This window comes from Pteropus medius, unplaced genomic scaffold (assembly GCF_902729225.1).
Source record: "Pteropus medius unplaced genomic scaffold, Ma_sr-lr_union100, whole genome shotgun sequence".
In the NCBI taxonomy this organism is placed as follows: domain Eukaryota; kingdom Metazoa; phylum Chordata; class Mammalia; order Chiroptera; family Pteropodidae; genus Pteropus; species Pteropus medius.
The window spans coordinates 28,967,242-28,990,457 of record NW_024349519.1 but is presented as its reverse complement, the minus strand read 5'-3'; the positions used below and the strand labels follow the sequence as shown (position 1 = coordinate 28,990,457).

The window sequence follows — 23,216 nt, the reverse complement described above, 5'->3', positions numbered from 1 at the left end:
CAGTGATGCTACATACAGTGGGCGGCGGAGATCAAAATTCACCTTGGAAAGTGCTGAATGTGTTGTGCCGGTGGCCTTAATCACAGCGGCTTCTCTGTAATTAAGGTTACACGTCACCAGCCCATTTCATGGATGAGGAAGGTGAGGCTCAGAAAAGGGGCGGTAAGTGAAGAAATCCAATACCCATTGATCGTCCCCTGGGGTGCTGGGTGCCATAAATATTATTTCAGGGCATCCTAGCTCAGACTATGAAATCAGATTTACTGAATTTGAATCCCAGTCCTACCACATGCTCTTCGCAAGTTACTTAAACTCTCTGGACTTCATTTTCCTTACTTCTTAAATATAAAATCTAGCTTCCAAAATAAAGATTAAACAACAGAATACCTGGAAAGTGTGCAAAGCAGCCCCTCTCATATAGTTAACCCTCAGTAGGTTCTAACCTGTGTCGGAAAGGAGGATAGCACAGTGGTCTGTATTGTCTGGGTTCCAGTCTCAGCTAGCCTTGCTGCTTGTTCTTAACCCTCTATGTGCGTGTTATCCCATTTGCAAAATGGACAGAACTTTTTAAAATTTGTTATTGGGGTGTAATGAGAAACGAATTAGTGCAGGTAAAATGCTTAGAATGGAATCTGTTACCGTTTTACTTATTGTGGCTTCTTGACCCTGGGTTTGAATCTTGGAACCAAGCACCACTTATTTGCTACGTGATCTTGAGCAGGTTTCTTTATCTCTGTATGCCCGCCTTTCTTATTTTCTATAAATTGTGTGTAAAATAATTTCTCCATTAAAATGTTACCGTGACGTTTAAATGCGATAATTCTCACGAACAACCTAAAAACAGTGCCTGACACAATAAGCAGCAGATATTATTGTTTGCATTTTACAGGAAACTAAAATTTCGAAAAGCAGAGCGACCTGTCTGAGGTCGCGGGACTAGAGGTGTCGGGGTCGGGATTCGAACTCTCAAGCAAAGTCAAGGTACTGGCGGGGACTCGGAGGGGCGGACGCAGGAGGCGGAGACGGGAAGAAGAGGTGCGTTTGGCGCTCGACTGATCTCGCCTAGGGGGCGGGGTGGAGGCGGGGCCGCTCCTCCCCAGCCCCGCTGCGGCGGCGGCGCGGCTTGTGCTGGCTCGGCGCTCGGCTGGGGCGGCCTGGCCCACAATGAATGGCCGCCGCGGCTGCCGCTGCTGCTGAGGCGGAGGCCGCGGAGGCCGCGGAGGCGGAGGCCGAGGCCCCGGCGCAGGGGGGCGCGCCCTGGGCCCAGGCCCGGCCCCAGCCGCCGCTGCGGAGCCCGCCGGGAGCCCCCGGTGCTCGGCCACGGCACAGGTGAGGCGGCCCGCCCCAGGCCCGGGTTCCGGCCTCCTCTCGCCGGGGCGGCCCGAGGGCATCTGAGGTCCCACCAAGGGCTGAAGAGAGAGGGCATGGGGGCCTTCCTCCGACGGATGAGGTACCAGGCCACCAGCCACCTGCCACCCTGTAGCCAGGCCGGCGAGTGCCCGGTGAACTAGCCCTCACGCCAGCAGCCAGCAAGTGTCAACCCCGGACCAGCCTGCAGGCTGCCCAGGAGACCACCGAGATCAGGAGCCCCAGACATCTCCGTCATTCCTGGCGGAAGGGGGAGGCAGGAGAGACTAGGCAGGAGCCAGGCAGCTGGGGAAGTTGGAAGCCGGGATAAGAGTGAGGGAGCGCCAAGAGAGCCTTGGAGAGGAGAGGGGAGGAGGAGGAAGGGAGAGTAGCACTTTGGGCCAGCAGGGGAGTGGGGGAGGAGGAGGAAGGAGTGGCATGGCCGGAGGAAATGTGGAGGAGGCAGGGGGCGAACCAGGCTTACAGGTACTATCCTTTGGAGGAGGTGGGTGTTAGGTCAGGTGCCTGACCTGGGGGCAGCTGAGGCCAAGGAGAGTGGGGCAGAGGAGTGGAGTGTGGCAGAGGTGGTTAGAACCGAGATAAAGGGGGCGAGCAGGTCAGGAATCCGGGGAGATGTTGCAGAGAGGTCACGTGAGGTTAGGGTCGGAGAGATGTTTGAGGGGGAAGACCAGATACTGGGGCAATCAGGTAAGTTGAGGAACTACCGTAGGCGCTTTGGGAGTAGGGGGTGACAGCTTTTGGGCTAGGCTAATGGGGATGTGGGGGCAGGTTCCGAGAAACTAGTGTTGATCAAAAGGCACGTGCCAAGATGTGCTCCCCATTCCCGGCCAGGTGTTAGCTCTGGGCCAAACCTGGGTTTTTTTTTCTCTTTCCCACGCCTCATTCCCGTCAGGGGCCAAGTTTGCAGTCTACCCTTTGGGCAAGCCTCTGCCAGCTGTACCAAGGCATTGGCTTGCCAGGTGGGTGTTTGTGTGGGCAGCTTGGAAAATAGTCTGGAACACCTAGCTCAGGAAGTAGTCTGGGACACCTAGCCCGGGCATCTTGTTTACCATGGGGGTGGCCCTTGCCCATCACCACCCCAGGTATCTGCAGGGAGGCAGCCCAGCTGCCGTTACCTGAGTATCTTAAGAGTCCTAGATTCTTTTCCCACTTTTTGTGACCAGAACCTTGAGGCTGAAACCTAGGGAATGGGACCTCACAGCCACCATCTTATACCAAAGCCTCCAGGCACCAGCTCCCTGGAGGTGAAGAACTGGGAGGTGAACATATAAAGCTTTGTTCATTGTGCTTTGGAGGCTTATGATGGGGTGACAGCAGGTCACCAAGAAGAGGATCAGGTCAGGCACCTCCATGCTGATGCAGGCCCTTGGGGCTACTGTCTCCGGGGCTCTGTTTCTGAGGTGCTGTCCTGGGGCAGGCCCCATGCCAAGTTTGCTGGTTGGATGAGCTCATTGATTGCTCACCACCATCAGGTCAGCTTAGTCCTTCTCCGTCGTTCAGAAGCTGAGGCTTGGAGTGGCTTGTCCCAGGTCACATGACTAGACACTGGCAGACTGGGATTGACTGATCCTCAGCCCAAACCCACAGTCCCGGGAGCTGGACTTTAAGGGTCATGACTGGAGGAGCTCTCTAATCTTCTGGATTCCTTGGTGGGAGTTCTCTTTCCTCTTGCCATCCCAGGGGTTGGATCAGTACTCTTTCGGGCAGAGTTTTCCTGGTGTCCCAGGGGATTTTAACAGTGGAAGCTTCTTTCTTAGAGGCCTGGTCATACCCTCAACCCCCATTCTTCTGGGAGTCAAGAGGTCAGGAGTGAGGGAGCTGTGGGCTGGCAGGAGGCAGTTAGGAGGATGGGGCCGGGCTCTCGAGCTGAATTTTGCTTTGCTTGCCACATTTGTCTTTTTCCCACTTTAGTCCCCAGTCAGACCGCCTTAGCTTTCGTTCTTTCTCTGAGCTAATTGCAAGGCTCTTGCGTTGATTTGGGAACCTCAGCACCTGAGGCAGGAGCCACAGACTGCTGGGTCAAGTATCAGCAGCCAGGTCTGGATTTAATGATGGGTTGCCACCCTCATTCTTTCCCTTCCTCCAATCTCCCCATAGTTCCTAGAACTGCCCTCCATCTGGGACCTGGTCTCCTCCCCTCTCTGGCTGGCCTCCTGGTTCTGGAAGGGGTGGGAACTGGGCCAGCCACCCCATGTAAAGAGACCTTTCCCTTGTCTAGTTTGGCCTCGGCTGGGCTCTGAGCTGGGTACTGAGGTTGGCTGGCTATCGCTAGTCACACAGCTGGAACAGGGGCAGAGATTGGTGGCAGTTAGCTATGGTGTGTGCATGGCAGAGAAGAGGGTGATGGGTCCAAGCCTGCACCTGGAGGAGAAGGCACTCTCAATAACTAAGTGCTTTTCTGTGAGGACTTAGGGTGCACAGACTTGGGGCACCAGAGGAGGCTATAATAATTGGGAGGTGGAGAGGGGGTCAAGTGCAACAAATGAAGGGATTCTTGGGACAGTTTTATTGCGCTAGGGTACTGACCCCCTGCTTGGGGTGAGGGGAACGGTCTTGCATAACAGATCTTAGAGCTGCTCTCAGCAACTTCTGTTCTTGTGAAGGTGACCAACCTCAGACAAATGCTCAAGAGATCATCTCTGATATTCCAACGTTCATGAACTTAGACAAGGAGAAGTGATAGTAAGTGCTGGGTGAGGTGGTCAAGGAAGCTTTCCAGGTGAGCTGAGCCCTGAACAGTAACAAATCAGCCTGCGCAGGGAGCTGGCTCCAGGAGAGGTGAATGTTCTAGGCAGCCAGGACAGCCCATTGAGATCTTTTGCTTTGCCAAATGCTTTAAACATCTTGTCTTCATGAGGGAAGAAGCGAGAGGTGACCCTAGTGTACAGACAGACCCTTAGTGCCATTCACAGAAAGGAAGACTCAGTCTGGGTCTCCACGTCACCCCAAACGCAAGTCCAGACCCCTTGGTCTGCATCTAGGGCCTTTTAAAATCTGGTCCCTCTGCCAGGCCCTGGTGGATTCCTGAGCAGAGCCACAAGGAGATAAGCTTTGGTTGGCCTTGTAGGACCCTTTGTTGGGTTTGGAGAGGATTGAGAGTTGGTCTGGTGAGGTCTGATTGAGTTCATCAGTGTCATTGCCAAAGCTTATGATGGAGAAGGCGGCCTGCCAGGCTCAGATGGGGGCTGCTGCATTTGAAGTGATGGCGAGCCGCCTGTGCTTGAAGACACCAAGGTGGTGTTTGTCCTAGCCACTGCTCCCTCTCTTGGGTCCTCACTTAACCCTCATTACCTCAATCCCTTTCCTGGGTGCCAGGCTGCTCTGAGCACTTTTACACATTTTTGATTCATTTAAGCCCATACCTAGCATGAGCAAGTGGGACACCTCCCTGCCTCTGCTCCTAGGTCCCCTTGCCCAAGAATGTCATCCCTCTGGCTCCCCCTTAGAGAGCCCTCTGAGCCACAGAGGCTGTGAGGTGGGACTGGGCAGGTGACTGTCTTGTGTCCTGTGTCTGGTCATGGTCATCGTTCCATCTTTCCTGTGCTGCCTCGGTGAAGGTTTCAGCGTCCTTAGATCTAGAGCCACAGGCCATCTGTGAGGACAATGACTGTTTTGTGACTTAAACGGAAGGCAGGTAAGGGTGGGCTAACACTGTAGTGGAGAGAGTCAAATCTCAGGTCATCGCCACCGTGCGTAGCCATGAGACCCTTGGGCAAAGGTCTTGACCTCAACGCCTCTGTTTCCTCATCTGATAAGTGGGGACAAGTAGGCGTACTTGTACCATGATGGTTCTCACCCAAGGGCAATTCTGCCCCCTGAGGGGACGCTTGGGAAATGTCTGACAACAATTTTGGTTGTTGCAACCTGGCTGGTGGTGCTACTGGCCTCTAGTGAGTGCAAAGGGTGCTGCTCGACATCACATGTACAGGGCATCCCACCCCCACAACAGAATGATTCTCCCTGAGGGCAGCTATCGTGCAGGTTGCCTTGAGGGTTATGTGAGAGGTTAGTGTCTGGGTGTGATCAGGTGATGGTGTGAAGGCACCGTGGAAGCCCTCAGTAAGTACTGCTCAATACTGAGATATAACAAGATTTGGAAGATGGCGAGAGATGTTAGATGTCAGGGAGTTAAGATCTAGCGAGAGTCGGGGAGAACAGAAGGGGACACAGCTAGTAATAGCTGGGATTATGGGGCACTGACTGCAAGGTGGGCTCTGATCTACCCGGTTACACCATGGTTTAATCCTTGAAACAGCCTTGTGAGGTAGCTGCTGCTTTTGGCCCATTTCATAGTTGGAAAGACTGATGGGGCAGGTGCTATGGCACATAAATGTTCCTGGGAGCCAAGAGAAAGGGAAGGATAATTTTAAGCAGGAAGTTTTGTAAGGGATATTTGAGCCTAGTAAAATAAGATTCCAGTTTTTATGCCCTGCCAAGCCCTGTGTGGTGTCCAAGCACATTTCAACAAATGCCATCCCAGTAACCACCTGCCTTCTGTTCCACCATCTTTCCTTTTGTTATTAGCAGCAATGTCACCTCAGGGCCTTTGCACAGCCGCTGCCCAAGTGTTGTTTGGTAATGAATATACACAGGGAGTGGGATGTAACTCAGAAAGGAGGGCTTGTGGTCGGAGCGGAAAGGGGGCTGGGCTGCTGCTGGCTTCTCCTGGAGCTGGTGCAGGTGGGAGGCTAGATTGCCCAGGGCTGCCAGGAGAGAGTGGGAGGAGGGAGGGAGGAGAGGCAGCAGGCAGGACTGCTGCTCATCCCCGGCATTGGCAGTGTTGGGAGGAAGAGTGGAGAAGAGCTGGGCAAGGCTGAGCAAAGGAAGGTGGCCTCCTGCTGGGGAGCAGAAAGAGCAGCACCCCTCCTGGACACCCAAGACCCTGAGATGGGGGCCCCCAGGCGGGCAGTGGACCCCATTTCTGCAGAGGACGTTCCTAGCAAGGACGAACAGCCTCAGCTCTGGCTCTTGCTTGTCCTGGCTTCTTTTTCCTGCTCTGGCTTCTCTGAGCCCCAGTTTACCCATCCATGAAACTCTTCTAGTCACGGTGGCTGCCTGCTGCGGGGAACAATGGAACCATGCAGAGCACACCGGACTGTGGTCAGGAAGCCTCCTGATTCTTGGATAGGAGCCGAATGGCCTGAGTGTGATCCTGGGCCTCGCTCTCCCCGTTTCTTCCTCAAAGACTGGGAGAGGAATAAGTGAAGCACCCTCTCTGAGCCCTTGCCAGGCACCAGTGCACAGTAGGGACAATGCAAATGCCAGCTACTATTGCATCTCCTGTCTCCCACCCTGGACTTAGTGGCAGCTGTTTAGGGAAAAAGCCAAGTAGATGTGCATGTACTTTAAAAAGTGCAGATGCCAAGAGTAGAATCTGTACAGTCGAATAGCACTTCGTTCTTTAGTAAAAGGCAAAAGATTTATACGATTTGAAGAGAAACCAGAGTATTGCACTTTGTTCTTAATTAACAAATGTTTACCTGAGTTGCCTTCCAAATTTGGCCCCTACACAGGGTTCCAATGGCTCTGGGCGCCCCCCTGGCTATGGCAGGATTCGGCCATCTGCATAGTTGGGTAAAGAATTGTGGGACTTTCCAGGGGCCTTAGGTGCTTCTTACACTTGGCTTTGGTTTCCCTTAACTGGTTCACATGTCAATGGACGGCTCACAGCTTCCCTGAGAAGTAGCCCAGAACATCTGGGCCATCGACAGTCCCTGGTAAGGCACAGATTGGTCCCCCCAGCCTCTGCTGGCTGAGGAATCTGGAGCTCCTTTCCCAAAGAAGTGGCAGTTTCCAGTCCCAGGAGTCACCCTGCCACACCCCATCCTGACCTGCCTGCACCCCATCCTCATCCGGCTGCGCATGAGCAGTCGTTCACATACAGTTACATTGAGCCCCAAGTGCGACCCTGACTGCCGACTACCCACCTGGTGTAGCCCTTGGAGGAAGGTGCCTGTCTGCATAGCACCCTCCACTCTGGCCCCAGGAAAGCCTCACCGTGATGCACCCAGCACCCCTGCCCTAGCCTCGGAGACCCCTTCTGGGTCTCATTCCAGTTTTAGTCCCAGTAATATGGAGCAAGAAAGGGGGTTAGGTTGGAAGTAATAGAAATAATTCTTCATTCATTCTGCAAACAACTGTGTGCCCAGCCACCCAGCCTATCCTTAGGGGCAGGGACAGTGTGCACCAGGCAGGCCAGCGCCTTGCCCCAGTGAGGCTGACACAAAGCCAAGGACACATGTCATTTGCTAGATGATGGGAAGTGCCAAGGAGGAAAAACCAAGCATAAGAAGTAGCTAAAGGAATTGAGGTTGGGAGAGGCTGTCTTTGGAAATTTGAGATCAGTGACTGGGAGGGCATGAAGAGTTGGCGGCCATCTTAAGGACAGCCTTCTTGAAGGTTCCGAAGTAGGCAGGGCCCGACCACGCACCCCAGTGGTGAAAACTGGTTTTGAAGGAGCCCAGGGTGAATCTAAGGGTCTTGACCTGAGTGGGGAATTTTCTGGTGAGAGCTACAGCCAGAGCAGCCTTGGGGAGATGGGAGCTCAGTTGTGAGCGTGTTGAGTTGGCAACTGGGGTATGTGCAAGTCTGGCACCCATGGGGAGGTCCAGGCCAGGGGCTCCCTGGCAGAGTTGTGAGTAGATGGTGTTTTGAGCCTGTCTCATTCAGCTTGGATTGCCATAACAAAATGCCGTAGATGAGAGACTTAAACAACAGATACTTATTTTCTCAGTTCTGGGGGCTGGAAGGAAGTCCAAGATGCCAGCACAGTCAGATTCTGGCTGGGTTCTAGTGTGCTCACATGGCCTTTTCTCTGGGTATGCGCTAGGAGAGAGAGAGCTCTTTCTTACATGGGCAGCAGTCCTGTGGGATTAAAGCCCCACTTCTGCGACTTCCTTTAATCTTACTCTCCTACAGACCTTGTCTCCAAATACAGGCATGTTGGAGGTTAGGGTTGGGGGCGTTGTGGCGGGCACCAGTTCCGTCCATAGCAGAGCGCTGAGACTGGGTGCTGTCCCCTGGAGGAGAGAGGCAGACCAAGGACTGAGCCTAGCTCCAACCTTCTTCCCCTTCCTACTCTTTCTGGAAGGACCACACCTGCTTCTCCCTTAGGGCTCTGCACGCCTTCCTTGTGTCTTGAGGGTGAGATCCTAGCCCCCAGATCTCAGCTCTTCTGGGCAAGATGATTCCCCTGCATGTAGCATGTTGACTGTGTGATACTGGATGAATGACCGTGACCCCCATCGGACCACGTTCCCTGAGGCAGAGCCTTGTCTTGGTCGAGGCCAGCCCCAGGCTCCTGGGTACTTCCTGGCCCACGCAGGCACTTGGCAAATATTTGTTGAGTGACTGTTGGGAGGTCATGGAAACCGCATGCCATGGCCTTGCGTCTCGCTGGGAGACCCACTCACATTTGGGGCCAGGATTGGCAATGCTGGGAAGGTCCCCTTGGCTTTGTGTGGAGCTGGGAGCTGCCCCTCCTCTCCAGGGGGGTCTGGGGATCCCAGAAGACATACCAAGTTGTGAGGAGAAAGGATTCAAATACAATTTTCTGCCCTTGAGTTTATAGTCAAGTGGAATTTTATGTTCTCAGAGGTGAGCATAGGGGGTTGAGGGTGGGAGGCGTGGAAGAAGTGGGGTGTCCTATGCAGGCTGGAAACTTTTCAGAGCACGGGCTGCATGAGGGTGGAGCGGGGGTGGATGTAGGCAGTGGGAGAAGGGCACTCTCGACAGGGTACCCAGCTTGGCCAAAGGCCTGGCTGGCAGGGGTAACCATGCAGTGTGCTGAAGCCGAGATGGGTGGGGTCAAAGGGCTCAACTTGTTGGGGACAGAATCATTAGGTGTTTTAGAAACTGTGACCCCTGGTTCCATCTCCAGCTAGCAGGTGACCTGGGCCAGGCACCAGCTGCTGTAACCTGTTAATTCTGGGATCCTGTCATGACTCCGTGGTCCCTCCCTCATGGGGCTAGGGTGGATGAGGGGCTTTGCACAGGGCCACACATAAGTGGTGGTTCTTTATGAACCAGGTCTCTGAGGTCCCCTGTGGCCCTTCACTGTGGTCTCAAAGCCCTTGAAGTCCTGCCCCCCTTGTTACTCTAAGGGGCAGCGAGGCTGCACCCAGTTTCTGCAGCTCACAGATCTGCCACCGCACTGCTAATCTCTGTGTGCCGTTTGGTTGACCCGTTTGTGCTAATTGTCATTCAGTGTGCAACCCCCCACCAATTGCTAATCAAAAGCTTCAGAGCCCTAGGTACTGGGCTCTGTGGCTGAAGGTTCATGAGGCATGGGGACCTCAGCTTGAATGTCAGATTCAGATTGGCTCTCGCCCTTGGGAGCCCCCCTGCCTGCGTCTGTTCCATCTTTGTTCTGTCAGCACCCTTATTGTTGAGCTGCACCAGTCCCCAGGGAGGGGTTTGGACTTGAAGTCTGGCTGCCTGGGCTGGGGCAGTGCTGAGCTGTGGTCCCCACCCATAAAGTAGGGTTGTTCTAGTGGCCACATCAGAGGGTAATCCTCGGAGACTGCTTGCAGCGGTGCCTGTCACACTGAGTACAGTTAGGGGGACCCCTTGGAATGCCCCCTACTGCCCCAGAAGCATCCATATCCACATATTCCCCCCTTGGCAGTCTCTCCCCATGCGCATGATTCCCGTCAGCTGCCCAGTCCCAAACTGGACTCGTCTATTTCTTCCTCGGTGCTGTGTGTTCCCTCGCTCTGCGCTGTGTAACATATTTGCATACATTTATTGAGCCTCCGCCTCTGTTTTGAGTTGCTGATCATGAACAAATCTGGCTAGAATGCCTGCCCTCCTAGATGGACAGCTCTTGGAGGAGAAACTGTATCTACAGCTCTTAAAATGCTGCCCCCTAACTCCAGGGCATCTAGTGATGGCATAGGTGGCTCCCTGTCCAGGATGCACAACTGCTAAGCGTGAAATATGAGAGCCCCTGTGTCCCCCCGCCAGAAGAAACTGCTTCTCATCCAGCATCTTCCTGTACCAGGGACTGCCTCCCCGCCCCCAGCAGGATTAGTTGTGGGGACTAGGGGCTAACAGAAGCCAGGGCTCGTCCTGACTTCCCTTTCTTCCTTCCTCTCACTCTTCCCTCCCCACAGCTGCTCACTCCTGAGTCTCTATCCTCTCTCCCTCTGTGCTGCCACCACCTCTACCCCTGCTCAGCCCTCAGTATCTTGTCTTGTGTTCTGGTCTCCACACTGCTGCTGGGAGTTCTTCCAGAGCCATTCTGTGCCTGGGTCTCCCTTTCTCTGAGCTTTCTCCGCTGGACAGTTTCTGTCAGTGGAGGCAATTTTGGTCCGGGGTTCTTTGCGCTGGGGGCAAGCTTTACAGACTTCTTTAACAGTCTGAGGTAACCGTTGTCCTGTGAAGACCCAGTAACTAAGGCCATAGTGGCATCTCTTCCCACGTGAAAAGCATCCTGCAGGGCTTTTATAGCCTTCCACTGCACAGACTGTGGGAGTAAAAATCTCTTTCCTCCAAGCCACCAGAACTCTTGCTTTCGTCCTCCCTGATGTTCAGCCTCTGCTGCTTCCTCAGGAGAATGCTTAGGGTCTAATAAGTCCCCCTGGAGTGGAAAAAGGGCAAAGGAAACTGATGGTGAAGTTTTTAAGGCAACTGTTTTTGCTTCCCTTTCAGCCTTTCTGTTGCCTTCTGCTTTAAGGAGAATTTTCTCTCTGATGTCCCTTGCAGTGGATGACTGCTACTTCTTTAGGTAAATTAAACAGCCTCTAGTAATTGGAGGATCTCAGGTCCATGCTTTATTGATGACTGCTTCGTTGTCAGCAGCCCCCTTTCTTTCCAAATGGCTGCATGTGCATGGAGCACGGGGAAGGCGTATTTAGAATCTATAGATAGTTAGCTTCTTACTCTTTCCAAGGACCATGATTTCAGCCTTTGAGCAGAAATGCCTGGAGGCAAAGTTCAGGCCTCTATTACATGTTCTCTGCTTAGGACTGTGTAACCATTTAGTACATAACTGCTCCCATCAGTAAAACATTCTTCCTCAGGATCAGAAAGGGGTAGGTCTTTCAGGTCAGCTCTACTGGCACAAGGTTGAGAAATTACGTGTTCACAAGAGTGTCCATTTACAGTCTCTATTGGCATAAGAGGAGCAAGATTCAGAGTATTAAGTGTTTTCAGGATAACCTCAAGATTGTCCACGAGAATGGCCTGATATTTTGTCAAGCGTTTTCTGGTCTTCCATAGATGTCCTGTGATCTCTAAGATAGATCCAACCTGATAAGGGGTTAATATCGCCAATGGCCAGCCTAAGGTAATCTTATTTTAGCAGCTTCTGCTAACCAGAAGGTTGCTGCAGCTACTGCCCTTAAACAACTTGGCCAGCCTAGAGTTGTTCCGTCTAGTTTCTTTGAAAGGTAGGCTACTGGACGAGGGTCAGGTCCTTGTTTCTGAGTGAGGACTCCTAGGGCTAGGTCCTTGTTTCTTTTTTTTTTTTTTAGGCAAGGCAACCCTTGGTTGACCTCACAGATTGCAAGGACTTTGTCAGCTTACAATCCCTTATTATTATTATTATTATTATTATTATTATTATTGTGTGTGTGTATGTGTGTGTATTTTTTGCACCTACAGCACCTGGTCTTCCTAGGTGGTCTCCCATCCAAGTACTAACCAGGACCAACCCTGCTTAGCTTTTGGGATCACAAGATTGGGCTTGTTTAGGGTAGCATGGCCATAGACTAGGTCCTTGTTTCTGGGTGAAGATGGGGCTATGCCTTTTTTCTTGGCTACAGACAGAGCAAAAGGTTTGGCTAGTTTGGGGATGCCTAAGGCTGGGGCCTGAATTAAAGCTTGCCTTAATTACTCAAAAGCCTTTTTGGTTTCTCCTTTCCAATCCAAGGGGATATCATCTAGTCCCTTGGTGGCTTCATACAAGGCCTTAGTTATTAATCCAAAGTTAGGTATCCAGATTCTGCAAAACCCAGCTATAGGACCTAGAAAGAACCTAAGTTGTTGCTTAGAGGCTGGGTAGGGAAGCGTACAAAGAGCTTGAATACGATCTTGGGATAGTTTTTGCGTCCCAGGTGTTAAAACATGTCCTTCCTAAGTATTGGACTTGTTGCAAAGAAATTTGAGCCTTTCTCCTAGAGATTTTATATTCTCGTTCTGCAAGGAAATTTAAGACCTTGATAGTATTCTCATCTGACACCTCCTTGGTGGGACTACAGATGAGGAAGTCATCTACATATTGGAGAATGCTTCCCTTTTGTAGTTTAGATTCCAAAGGTCCTTCTCGCCTGCTCTAGTGAAAAAACGACGGCTGTCTCTGAACCCTTGGGGTAGCACTGTCCATGTAAATTGTTGTTTTTCCCTAGTATTGGTATCTTCCCATTCAAAGGCACATAGAAACTGAGATTCCGGATGCAAAGGAATAGAAAAGAAAGTATCCTTTAGATCTAGTACAGTATACCAACCAGTAAGTATCTCCTGAGATCTGAGATAGTAATGTACAAGGATCTGCTACTAAGGGGTGGATGAGAATAACAGCCTCGATAATAATCCCCAAGGCTTGTATCATCCGATATTTCCCACTAGGCTTAAGAACAGGCAGAATTAGGGTAATCCATGGAGAATGGCAGAGTTTTAAAAGCCCATGTTTTAAAAATTTAGTTACAGTGGGCTGTAGACCTTTCCTTGCTTCAGGCTTGATAGGATATTGCTTCCAGTTAGGGAATTTAGAAAGATCTTTACGTTGAACTTTTTCTGGTACAGCAGTCCTGGCTTGATTCTACCAAGCCACTGGATTTACTCGTTGGTCAATGTTTTCTGGTATATTAGCTGATTCTTGAAGCATTAAAAGCCTGGGGAGTCTACACCCAAGTTGTAATATTGCTTCTAATTTAGTTAAATTTCGTTAAATTAGCCCGTCCTAAAAAGGGAGTGGGGCATCTTTCAGCTCCTGCTGAAAGATCTGATCTTCAAATTGGCGGGGCAGTGAGTGGAGTAAAATGGTTGCCCTTGCTTTCTCCTTCTACTCTTATGATAATCATAGTTCGTGAGGAGGGTTTTCCTGCAAATGCAGGGAGAGCAGAATAGGTTGCCTCGTATCTAAAAGAAATTGAATTAGCTTACATATTACGGCCACGGTAGTGATGATAACATTCTTGGACAGGGGCTGCGAGGATGGCCCTGGGCCTCTTCGGTCACACAGTTCCCAGACCTGGGTTGCTAGGGCGTCCACTGGCCGCCCTCCTCTCTGGGAGCACGGACAGTCAACTCTCTAATGCCAGGGGTCGGTACCGGTTTCTTTACATGTGCGGCAAGGGTTCAGGGGCTTTTCGGTACAGTCCTTTGCCCAGTGTCCTGCTTGCTTTCATTTGAAGCAAGAACTCATTCCCTAGTCTCTTAAGGGACACTTGTCAAGTACTAAAGGCCTGGCCAATTGTGATAGCCACAGTCCTGGCTTGTTATTTTTCTTTATTCTGTTCTCTTTTTCCTTCTTTAAGATCTTGATTGTTGTAGACCATGAAGGCCATATCTAGTAATTGATTTTGGTTAGTCTGTGGCCCCATTCACAGCTTTTAAAGCTTGCGTCTGATATCAGGGGCTGACTGGCTAATAAAATGCTGGCCTAACAAAGCTAACCCCACAGAGGAAGTGGGGACTACATTAGTATACCCCTAAAGGTTTCTTCTAGCTGGCTAAAAAAGCTGGCAGGGTTCTCATCTTTTTCTTGAGTAATGGTTCTAAGCTTCTCATAGTTCACTGGCTTTCCTTTTTTCATTCCCCCAGTGAGGGCCTCTAGAAATTTGGGGCATCTGGCCATTCCCTCTTGGGTATTATAATTCCAATCAGGATCAGCTAAGGGTACTACTTCTGACCAAGGGGCATTGCCCTGAGGGTTCCTAACAAAGGCCTCATCTGCTTCCTAATGGGCTGAATGTGGTCCTTTTCAATGATTGCATAGCAGGTGGCTAAAATAAATTGGATGTCTTTCCAGGAAAGATCAAAGGCCAGAGTCAGGGTTTGCAACCCATCTGCAAACTTGCTTGGATCTTCAGAATATCATCTAATTTTTTCTTACATTGCTGAATATCAGTGGTGGAAAAAGGCACTTGCACCCTGATGGTGTCTTCCACCCCAGGCACCTCTCTGAGACGCAGGACAGTAGAAGGAAGTACAGGATATAGAGCCCCACTTTGAGTATGAGGAGGGCTAAGATTAGCCTCTGTCTCCCGTGGTGGAGCCTTTGAAGAGAGAGGAGAATTATATGGGGTGGTCGAGCTTCCCTCTGAAGGGCAGGCAGGGTATTAACTAATGGGTCATCAATGATATCTGGCTCTGGTTTGTATTTGTCCTTGCCATGAGTCTTCTGGTAGTCTGGGCATAAAAGTGGATCTTGGTAAAGGGCCATGAGGCCTGAACATGCAAAACCTCCGACCATTTTTCCTCCCTTTTGCAGAATAAATCTAGTTGAAGGATGGTATTATAATCAAGACTTCCATTTATGGGTCATCACTCCTGACCTCTTAGTTTATATTGTGGCCAAGCTACATTACAATAAAACACAAGGTGTTTCTCAAGTTATCGGGATCGAATTTGTCCCAATGTTAAGGACACAGCCGAGAGGCAAGTCCGACAGGGCAAGTGCTGATGGCTTATTTCCTGTGGTAGTCTGTGAAAAGAAGGACAAGCCTACCCAACCCCACAAGGTGTCCTTCTGGGTGGTAGCCAGGTCCGGAAGAGGGTCTTCCTGGGGCGTCCCTCTGCGAAGTCCCTGACTTAGGATGCTGGACATCTCCAGCCTTGGATGAGCAGAGCACCAGTGCTACTTTTCTGATGCTTGGACTCATACTTAAGACTTGGCTCTTGACTTGGGCTTAGGCATGGGAAATTATGGCCTAGGATAACTCTGGGTACCTCTCTGCTTTTGGCGCCCTGCCAGTTGAGAAACCATTGTTCTACGACTGCACCCTGGAGTGTTATAACCTTAAGCAGAGCTTGTAGGGCAAGGGTAGTCAAGGAAGGTGCAGAATGCAGCCTTGGGTGTAACTTGCTTTTGACCCTAAAGAGAGTCCTTTACCTGGATCAAAGGATGCCTAAAATGGGAAGGAGAAGAAGAAGAGGGCTACCGAGATGGGCAAAAACAAATGTCAGAAAAGAATGATCTAGGAAAGAGGGTCATTGGGAGTCCCTATCCTGGGAAAACTACACTTAAGGTGAGAGGTGGAGCAGATGGTACAGCAGAAAAGCAGTTGAAGGAGGACCTCAGCCTGGGGTCCCCAGAGGAAAGTAGCCAGAGAGGTGAAATCAGAGTGGCACAGACACAATGCCATCGGAATAGAACATCCAAGATAAAGAGGAAAAGATCCCCCTAGAACGGGGCTTACAACCTGGCTGCTGGCTCACCACAGAAGATATTACCGGAGAGTGGGAATCTTCTCCCAGCATGTTGTCCAGGTTCTTGATGTCTCAAACAAAGAATTGAGCAAGACACTGAAATACAGGAAAGAAAAGCTTTATGAGAAGGGAAAGTATACTTCCTGACGTGGAAGGGAGCCTGAGCAAGAGAAGCATGGCTCAAGGGCCTGGTAACAAAGCCTTTGGGGTTTTTATCCCTGTTTGCTGTGGGTGGTTACTTTTCTTAGAGTAGTGAGCTTTCTTGATTGACAGCTAAGATTGACAGGACTCAGTGATTCATCATTTGCTTTCTGCACATATTTGTTTCCAGAATTCAGTCTGTTATGATATTAATGAAATTCTGGGCATATGTATCATACCATAATGATGGTATAATGAGGCTCAGGTAAAATTGAAGATGGTTGGGGTCTTCATTGCACAGGTGCGAGTGACTGGCTGAAACTAGTACCCAATTTCCTGCTCACTTGTTTTTTTCTATGAGTTACTTTTAGCTTGCTTAATTGTGGGTAGACTAGGGCGAACCCCTTCTAGGATAGGATGACCTCCGTATCTTTGCAGGTACTCAAAACCCCTAACTAATTTTCCTGCCCAACTCTTTTCTAAGAGCCATGAACTCCCTTATTAGTATGGAGATGAGGGATAGAAGGTCTCTTCTATATCTGTTTCCTGCTGAGGAGGGTTGTTGTCTCTGCCTATTGGGGTTTCATGGAGCTCTTTCCCTCTCTGACGGGGTCTTGGGTTTCCTGTTGAAGTGCCGCCTCAATCCCTAGACAAGGAAAAGAAGATATGAACTTACTGTTTAAATCATATATCAGTTTCTATTATTGATTTGCCTATTAAGCGAGTAAAGGGAAATAAGCTTGGTTAATATATTTCTTAAAGAGTAAAAAGACTTTTGGCCTAAAATCCTCTCCCTTCTTGGATTCTAGGGGCCCTGTCAGGCCTACTGCCATTTTACCAACAATGGGCCAATAGCCAGAAGATCTGAGGATCTGAGTCACCAGTTTCAGGCCATTATTGGAATTTGAGGGAGAGGGCCTTTTTCCCAAAGAAAGGAGGAAACAAAACTTAAGTTTACTAAAAAGATTAAGAACTCTGCAAGAGATGTACCATTTCATTTCCTGCTAAAAGATTAAGAATTTTACAAGTGATGTCCCATATCACTACTGACCAACTGGCTATAAATCAGAGGTTCCCACAACCTTCTTGAGCTCGATTAATTTGCTAGAGCTGCTCATAGAAATTCGTCACTTAACTAGTTCGCTGGTTTATTGTAAAAGGATATAACTCAGAAACAGCCAGATGGAAGAGATGCTTGGGGCCAAGTAGGTGGGAAGGGGTGCCAAGCTTCCATGCCCTCCTCTTCTTGGGTGGTTTTGGGGGTTTCTTTCGTAGGCTGATAAATTAAATCACTGACCATAGGTGATTGATTCCATCTCTAGTCCCTCTCCCTTCCTCAGAGGTGGGAAGACTGAAAGTTCCACCCCTTTAATCACATGATTGGGCCCATTAGCAACCAGCTGCCATCCTTAGGTGCTTTTAAAAGTCATGTTAACATAACAAAGGACCTTTTCACTCTCAACACTTAGGAAATTCCAAGAGTTCCTGGAGCTATAAGCCAGGAATTGTGTATAAAGATCAGAATCTATTTTGGTCATCTGAATGACAAAATATACATTTCTTATGAATCACAGTATCTGCACCCTGTATCCCTTTGTTCACACTTCTCCCAATCCCCCCAGGCCTCCAGTCCCAACTTCCTGTCTCTATGGATTTGCCTATTCTGGACATTTCATACAAATGGGATCGTATAGGTGGTCCTTTTATCTGGCTTCAATTAGCATAACGCTTTCAAGGTTTATCTAGGTTGTGGCATGCATTGGTTCATTCCTTTTTATGGCTGAATAATATTCCTCTGTATAGATGGACCACATTTTGTTTATCCATTCATCACTTTATGGACATTTGGATTGTTTCCACCTTTGGCGATTGTGACTAATGCTGCTGTGAACATTTATGTACAGAGTTTTCTGTGGACATATGTTTTTATTTCTCTTGGGTGTAATTGTAAGGAATGGAATTGCTGGGCCATATGGCAACTGCATGTTTAACCATTTGAGGACCCGCCAGACGGTTTTTCCACAGCAGCTACACCATTTTGCTTTCCCACCATCAGTGTAATAGGGTTCTGATTTCTTATCCTCGCCAGCACTTGTCTTTTTATCTCTAGCCAGCCTAGTAAGTATGAAATGGTGTCTCATTGCAATTTAGATTTGCATTTCCCTGATGACTGGTGGTCTCATGTGATTTCAGGGTTTCTTGAGTGGTCATTCAGTCATTCAACAAACACTGGTTGGGGGTCATATACTCAGTACTGTGGACATTGTGGGGAAAATCAGATGATCCTGCCCTTTAGAAGTTTCCATGCCAGTGTTCTTCAGAGTTACCCTATGCCTGGAGTGCTAGTGATGCTTAATGCTCACAGGATGCTAACGGTGTTAACTCATTTCATATTTAAGCACCTATATGTAAGTTTGCGTTTGCCCCCTTGTCTGCAAGGGACATCATGTGGCCACCCTGGCCTGCGGGTGGCATGGCTGATTTGACAGTCCTAAAGAGATGGAAGGATGGCTCTTGCAATTCTTACAGCCTTGGCAAATTTACCACGTGGATGTCCATGAGAGCAGGGCTGAGCCTGCCATCTGACCTTGTCCCTCTGTCTCCCTCTGTCCCCTGCATAGCCACCACCATGGCCCAGACCCTGCAGATGGAGATCCCGAACTTCGGCAACAGCATTCTGGAGTGCCTGAATGAGCAGCGGCTGCAGGGCCTATACTGTGATGTGTCAGTGGTAGTCAAGGGCCATGCCTTCAAGGCCCACCGGGCTGTGCTGGCCGCCAGCAGCTCCTACTTCCGAGATCTGTTCAACAGCAGCCGGAGCGCCGTGGTGGAGCTGCCGGCAGCTGTGCAGCCGCAGTCCTTCCAGCAGATCCTCAGCTTCTGCTACACGGGCCGGCTGAGCATGAACATGGGGGACCAGTTCCTGCTTATGTACACAGCCGGCTTCCTGCAGATCCAAGAGATCATGGAGAAGGGCACCGAGTTCTTCCTCAAGGTGAGCTCCCCTAGCTGTGACTCCCAGGGCCTGCACGCTGAGGAGGCACCGTCATCCGAGCCCCAGAGCCCCGTGGCACAGACATCGAGCTGGACGGCCTGCAGCACCCCGCTGCCCCTAGTGTCTCGGGTCAAGACAGAGCAGCAGGAGTCGGACTCAGTGCAGTGCACACCTGTGGCCAAGCGGCTGTGGGACAGCAGCCAGAAGGAGGCTGGGGGTGGCAGCGGCAGTGGTGGCAATGGCAGCCGCAAGATGGCCAGGTTCTCCACGCTGGACCTGGCCACCAACCGGCCACCCCAGCAGGCCCTGGCGGCGGCGGCGGCGGCGGCAGCGGCAGGAGGCGTGGTGAGCGGGCCCAGCACATCAGAGCGGACCAGCCCAGGCACCTCAAGCGCCTATACCAGTGACAGCCCCGGCTCCTACCACAATGAGGAGGACGAGGAGGAGGATGCAGGCGAGGAAGGCACAGATGAGCAGTACCGACAGATCTGCAACATGTACACCATGTATAGCATGATGAACGTCGGCCAGAGCGGTGAGGCACCCACCCCATCTCCTTCCATTACCAGCCCCCACCCCTGCCACCCCCATCCCCAACACACACCACTCTCTCCCCTTCAGCCGAGAAGGTGGAAGCCCTTCCTGAGCAGGTGACCCCTGAGTCCCGGAATCGTATTCGGGTGCGGCAAGACCTGGCATCTCTCCCGGCGGAGCTCATCAACCAGATCGGTAACCGCTGTCACCCGAAGCTCTATGATGAGGGCGATCCCTCTGAGAAGCTGGAACTGGTGACAGGTAGGCTGGCCTCACTTCCTCCTCGAATCTCCCTCCACTCCCTCCCACCTTGGGCCTCCCTCTGGGCTAGTGGCCTATGGCACAGTCTCTAGGTCCAGTGCACCTTTGCCACCCCTTGGCCGTGTCCTAGAGCAGCTGACATCCCTCTTTGTTGTTATACATCAAGGACTGGCCTCTCGGTTTCCACCCTGGAGGCAGGTTCAAACGTTGGCTGGCATCATTGGCCACATAGGGTAACGAGCAGATGCTGAGGGTGGTGTGAGGGTCAACTACACAGTAGTTAAAAAATTTGCCCCTTGGGGGTCGGGGTGCGTGGGTACGGCCTCTGCTGCCTGTCCTTTCTGATGCATGGCTCGTTGTGTGGGTAAAAGCTAGCTGCACAGGTATGAGGTGGGCCCGGCACAGTGTAGGTGCCCTGTGGATGGTGGCACCACCATTTCTGTCCCTTTATGAGGTTACCCTGCGGCGAGTTTGTTGGGGAAGGGCTCCAGGGACTCCGAGAAGTGGGCCTGGCCATGTGGGAAATGTGGCAGTTTGGGGCCCCCAGCCACCATTTTCCCGCTCCAGGCACCAACGTGTACATCACAAGGGCACAGCTCATGAACTGCCACGTCAGCGCGGGCACGCGGCACAAGGTCCTGCTGCGGCGCCTCCTGGCCTCCTTCTTTGACCGGTGAGGTCCTTGTTAGAGCCTGGGGAGTGGGGGGACCTGCCCCATGCTCCCCACCATCACAGGGGTCCTGACTCCACTCTCCTATGACCTTCCCCCAGGAACACACTGGCCAACAGCTGTGGCACCGGCATCCGCTCTTCCACCAATGACCCCAGACGCAAACCGCTGGACAGTCGCGTTCTCCACGCTGTCAAGTGTGAGTGTCTGGCCTTCTGGAGGTGGGCTGGGGTGTAGTCTGGGTGAACAGATGGTTCTTTTCTCTGGTGTTGGCCCCGATACATGGGTAGGGTTTGGTGTTAAGAAGGATTCTTAAGTTTAATCTAGGCTTGTTGGAAAGAAGGCTGTGATTGGTTAGAGATTTCTTCATGGTACGGGGAGGGTGGGGTGAGGCACCTGAAGGAAGCCTATGTCAAGTATGGGGGGTAATCCTCAAACTCAAGGTGCTCACGGGAGTTATGAAGCAGCCAGGCCCCAGCCAGTTGTCCCGAGGGAACTCTAGGTTTCCATGTGGAATCTCCCAGTTCCTAAATTCTTGCAAATGATCCATTTTTCAAGAGCACTGAGCCACCCCGTAAAGCTCACACATCTCCCACATATGGCCATGCTCAGTCAGGCATGGGGCCAGCTGATGTGCTTTAGTGTGCTTTGGGCAAGGGCTTGGTTCTCATCTCCAAGGAGAATTCTGGGGTATCCTGTGGCAGAGGGTTGGGGGAGTCAGGAGCAGCGTGGCCAACTGCACGTTGGTGGGGTGGGAAGCAGGGCCACGCTGGGCCTGAGCCATCTGCTCTGCCCTCAGACTACTGCCAGAACTTTGCCCCAAACTTCAAGGAGAGCGAGATGAATGCCATTGCGGCTGACATGTGTACCAACGCCCGCCGCGTCGTGCGGAAGAGCTGGATCCCCAAGGTGAAGCTGCCTGAGGGTGACACTTACACCACCTTCATCAGTGACACGGGCAAGCTGGAGCCAGACATGATGGGCGTAGAGCATGGCTTCGAAACAGCCAGCCACGATGGCGAGGCCGGCCCCTCGGCTGAGGCCCTTCAGTAACCCCCACCAGGCCCTCCTCAGGGCCATCACACTCCCCCTCCTGTCACCACCCCACCCCCTCGCCTGCCATCTTGGTCACGAGCTACTGTCTGTCCCTCCCCAGGGCCTGCGGTGGAGGGGGGGGCACTGCATGCTCCCGGCCCCTCGAACTCCCCTGTTCCACCCCAATCTGAGCGGGCTGGGAGAGGACAGCAGTGGTGTGAGCTCTGTGTGGCCTTCTCTCTCTGCACATAATCGTGCACAGTCAGGGGGCACTTGCTCCCTGTTTCCTAACCCCTAGCAGTTGTCTCAACCAGGCTGGGCAGGGGAGGGGCCGGCCTGGGTGCAGTCTTCTGCTCTGCCCCTCACTGCAGCCCCTTGGGACTTGCAGGGGCCCCAGGGTGCTCAGGACCCCTCCCGCTGCCACCTCCCAGTGCTTCCACATTTCCAAAAGCGCCTTCCTGCCTCCCTTCTCTGTCCCTGGGGCTGGGGTAGGAGAGGCCAAGGGGACTGCCCTTGTGACAGCTGAGGAAAATTGAGGCTCAGAGAAATCTCACAACTGACCTAAGGTGGCAGGCGGTGGCAGCCCAGTGCCCTTCTCTCTCCCTCACCCTGTGCTCAGCTTCTCTTGCCCCCATCAATCCTCTATGGCCTGAGGGGGGCAGATCCTGAGTGAGGGGTGTAGACTGAGGGTCTCTGAGATAAGATGAGAGGTGTCCGGGGCTTGCAGAAGAGTGTGTGTGTGCGCATGTGTGTGTGTAGAAGTTTTGCTTTTAAACAAATGAAGATATGAAAGGCAGTGGGACCAAGGTTGGAACCCAGGGGAGCAGGCTGGGGTGCTGCTGCCTTTCCCTTTCTCCCCCGCCCCTCCCCTTCCCCACAGCAGGGCTTCTGGCCCCCACCCTCTGTATATACTTTTTAAAACATTTTTTTAGCTAATGAAATATTGAAGTATAAGATTCCTTTTATTTTTCAAACCAACGGGACTGTGATGTCCCCTTCAGTCCCCGGGGGCTGTGGAAGGCAGGATGGGATGTGGGGAGGTGGAGCAGGCTGAATGAGTGCGTGCATGTGGAGTGTGGGCGCGTGTTTCCGAGGTGGGTCCCCAGGCCCAGCTGCCACCAGGGCTGCGTGGGTCTGGCCAGCTCCCCCCACAGGGCCACATTTGAAAGGTGTCCCTGGTCTTGGCCCGTTGGCCAAGCCCAGCTCCTGGGAACAGGGCAGGGCCCCACTACTCCATTGTTAGCAGTTGTTTGCAGAATTTTCTCTAACCATTCCTCTCTATCCTCACCCAGTGCGAGTGGTTTTGGGTTTTCTGAGTTGTACATGTGAACCGGAGGGTTTTTTTTGTTTGTTTTGTTTTTTTAACTCCCGTCCTCCCATGCTGGGTGTCATTTGACATTTTTGTCTCTGGCCCTTGTTCTTACCACCTCTCGTCCCCTCCCCAAGTCTGATGGCCCACTGCTTCCAGAGACAGAGGTTGCCAGAGGTGGGTGGGGGCCACCCACTGGGCCCTTGGAATCTGACTTGGAGGCCTCCCACTGACTGAGCAGCCCCTGCCAGCCTGTGGAGATGGAGTGCTTCTGGCATCTGCTTATGTGGAGGTGGGGGGTGTCGAGTCCAGCTAGGTCCCACCTCCTTTCTGGCCTGAGTGTGGGGCATGAAAGTGTGTATGGGGGAGTCGACACCCCAGCTAAAGCACAAGCACCTTAGTCGTACCTCCCCTGACCCCTTGTCCTGGCCTTGACACCCCATCCCAGCATCATCCCAAAGCACAATATCCTGGTCACTTGGTGGGTCCCTGGGCCACAGAGGGGTGGGCTGGGGCTCCAGCCAACCCCT

At 51.8% G+C, this 23,216-nt stretch overlaps 1 protein-coding gene across 5 annotated transcripts; it reads left to right on the top strand.

Moving 5' to 3' along the window:
• The first annotated feature begins 3 nt into the window (after positions 1 to 3).
• On the top strand, positions 4 to 22,864 carry NACC1 (nucleus accumbens associated 1). 5 transcript variants are annotated; one of them, XM_039882770.1, is made up of 7 exons: positions 4 to 141; positions 890 to 981; positions 18,504 to 19,412; positions 19,499 to 19,672; positions 20,240 to 20,345; positions 20,444 to 20,541; positions 21,142 to 22,864. In XM_039882770.1, the coding sequence occupies exons 3-7, from the start codon at positions 18,512 to 18,514 to the stop codon at positions 21,393 to 21,395; spliced, it is 1,533 nt and encodes a 510-aa protein (XP_039738704.1). In that variant the 5' UTR covers positions 4 to 141; positions 890 to 981; positions 18,504 to 18,511; the 3' UTR covers positions 21,396 to 22,864. The 5 variants fall into 5 exon arrangements, with proteins under 5 accessions (XP_039738704.1, XP_039738701.1, XP_039738702.1 ...); XM_039882767.1 differs by having other exon boundaries at positions 890 to 1,035; XM_039882768.1 differs by having other exon boundaries at positions 32 to 162; positions 890 to 1,035.
• Positions 22,865 to 23,216: the final 352 nt, after the last annotated feature.

What these genes read in the sequence shown, in the direction of transcription:
- NACC1 (XM_039882766.1), top strand. Translation starts at nt 2,019, where the DNA reads ATGTTTGAGGGGGAAGACCAGATACTGGGGCAATCAG. An exon ending in GATGAACGTCGGCCAGAGCG is followed by an intron (nt 19,413 to 19,498) that starts GTGAGGCACCCA and finishes TCTCCCCTTCAG; the next exon opens with CCGAGAAGGTGGAAGCCCTT. An exon ending in GAAGCTGGAACTGGTGACAG is followed by an intron (nt 19,673 to 20,239) that starts GTAGGCTGGCCT and finishes TTCCCGCTCCAG; the next exon opens with GCACCAACGTGTACATCACA.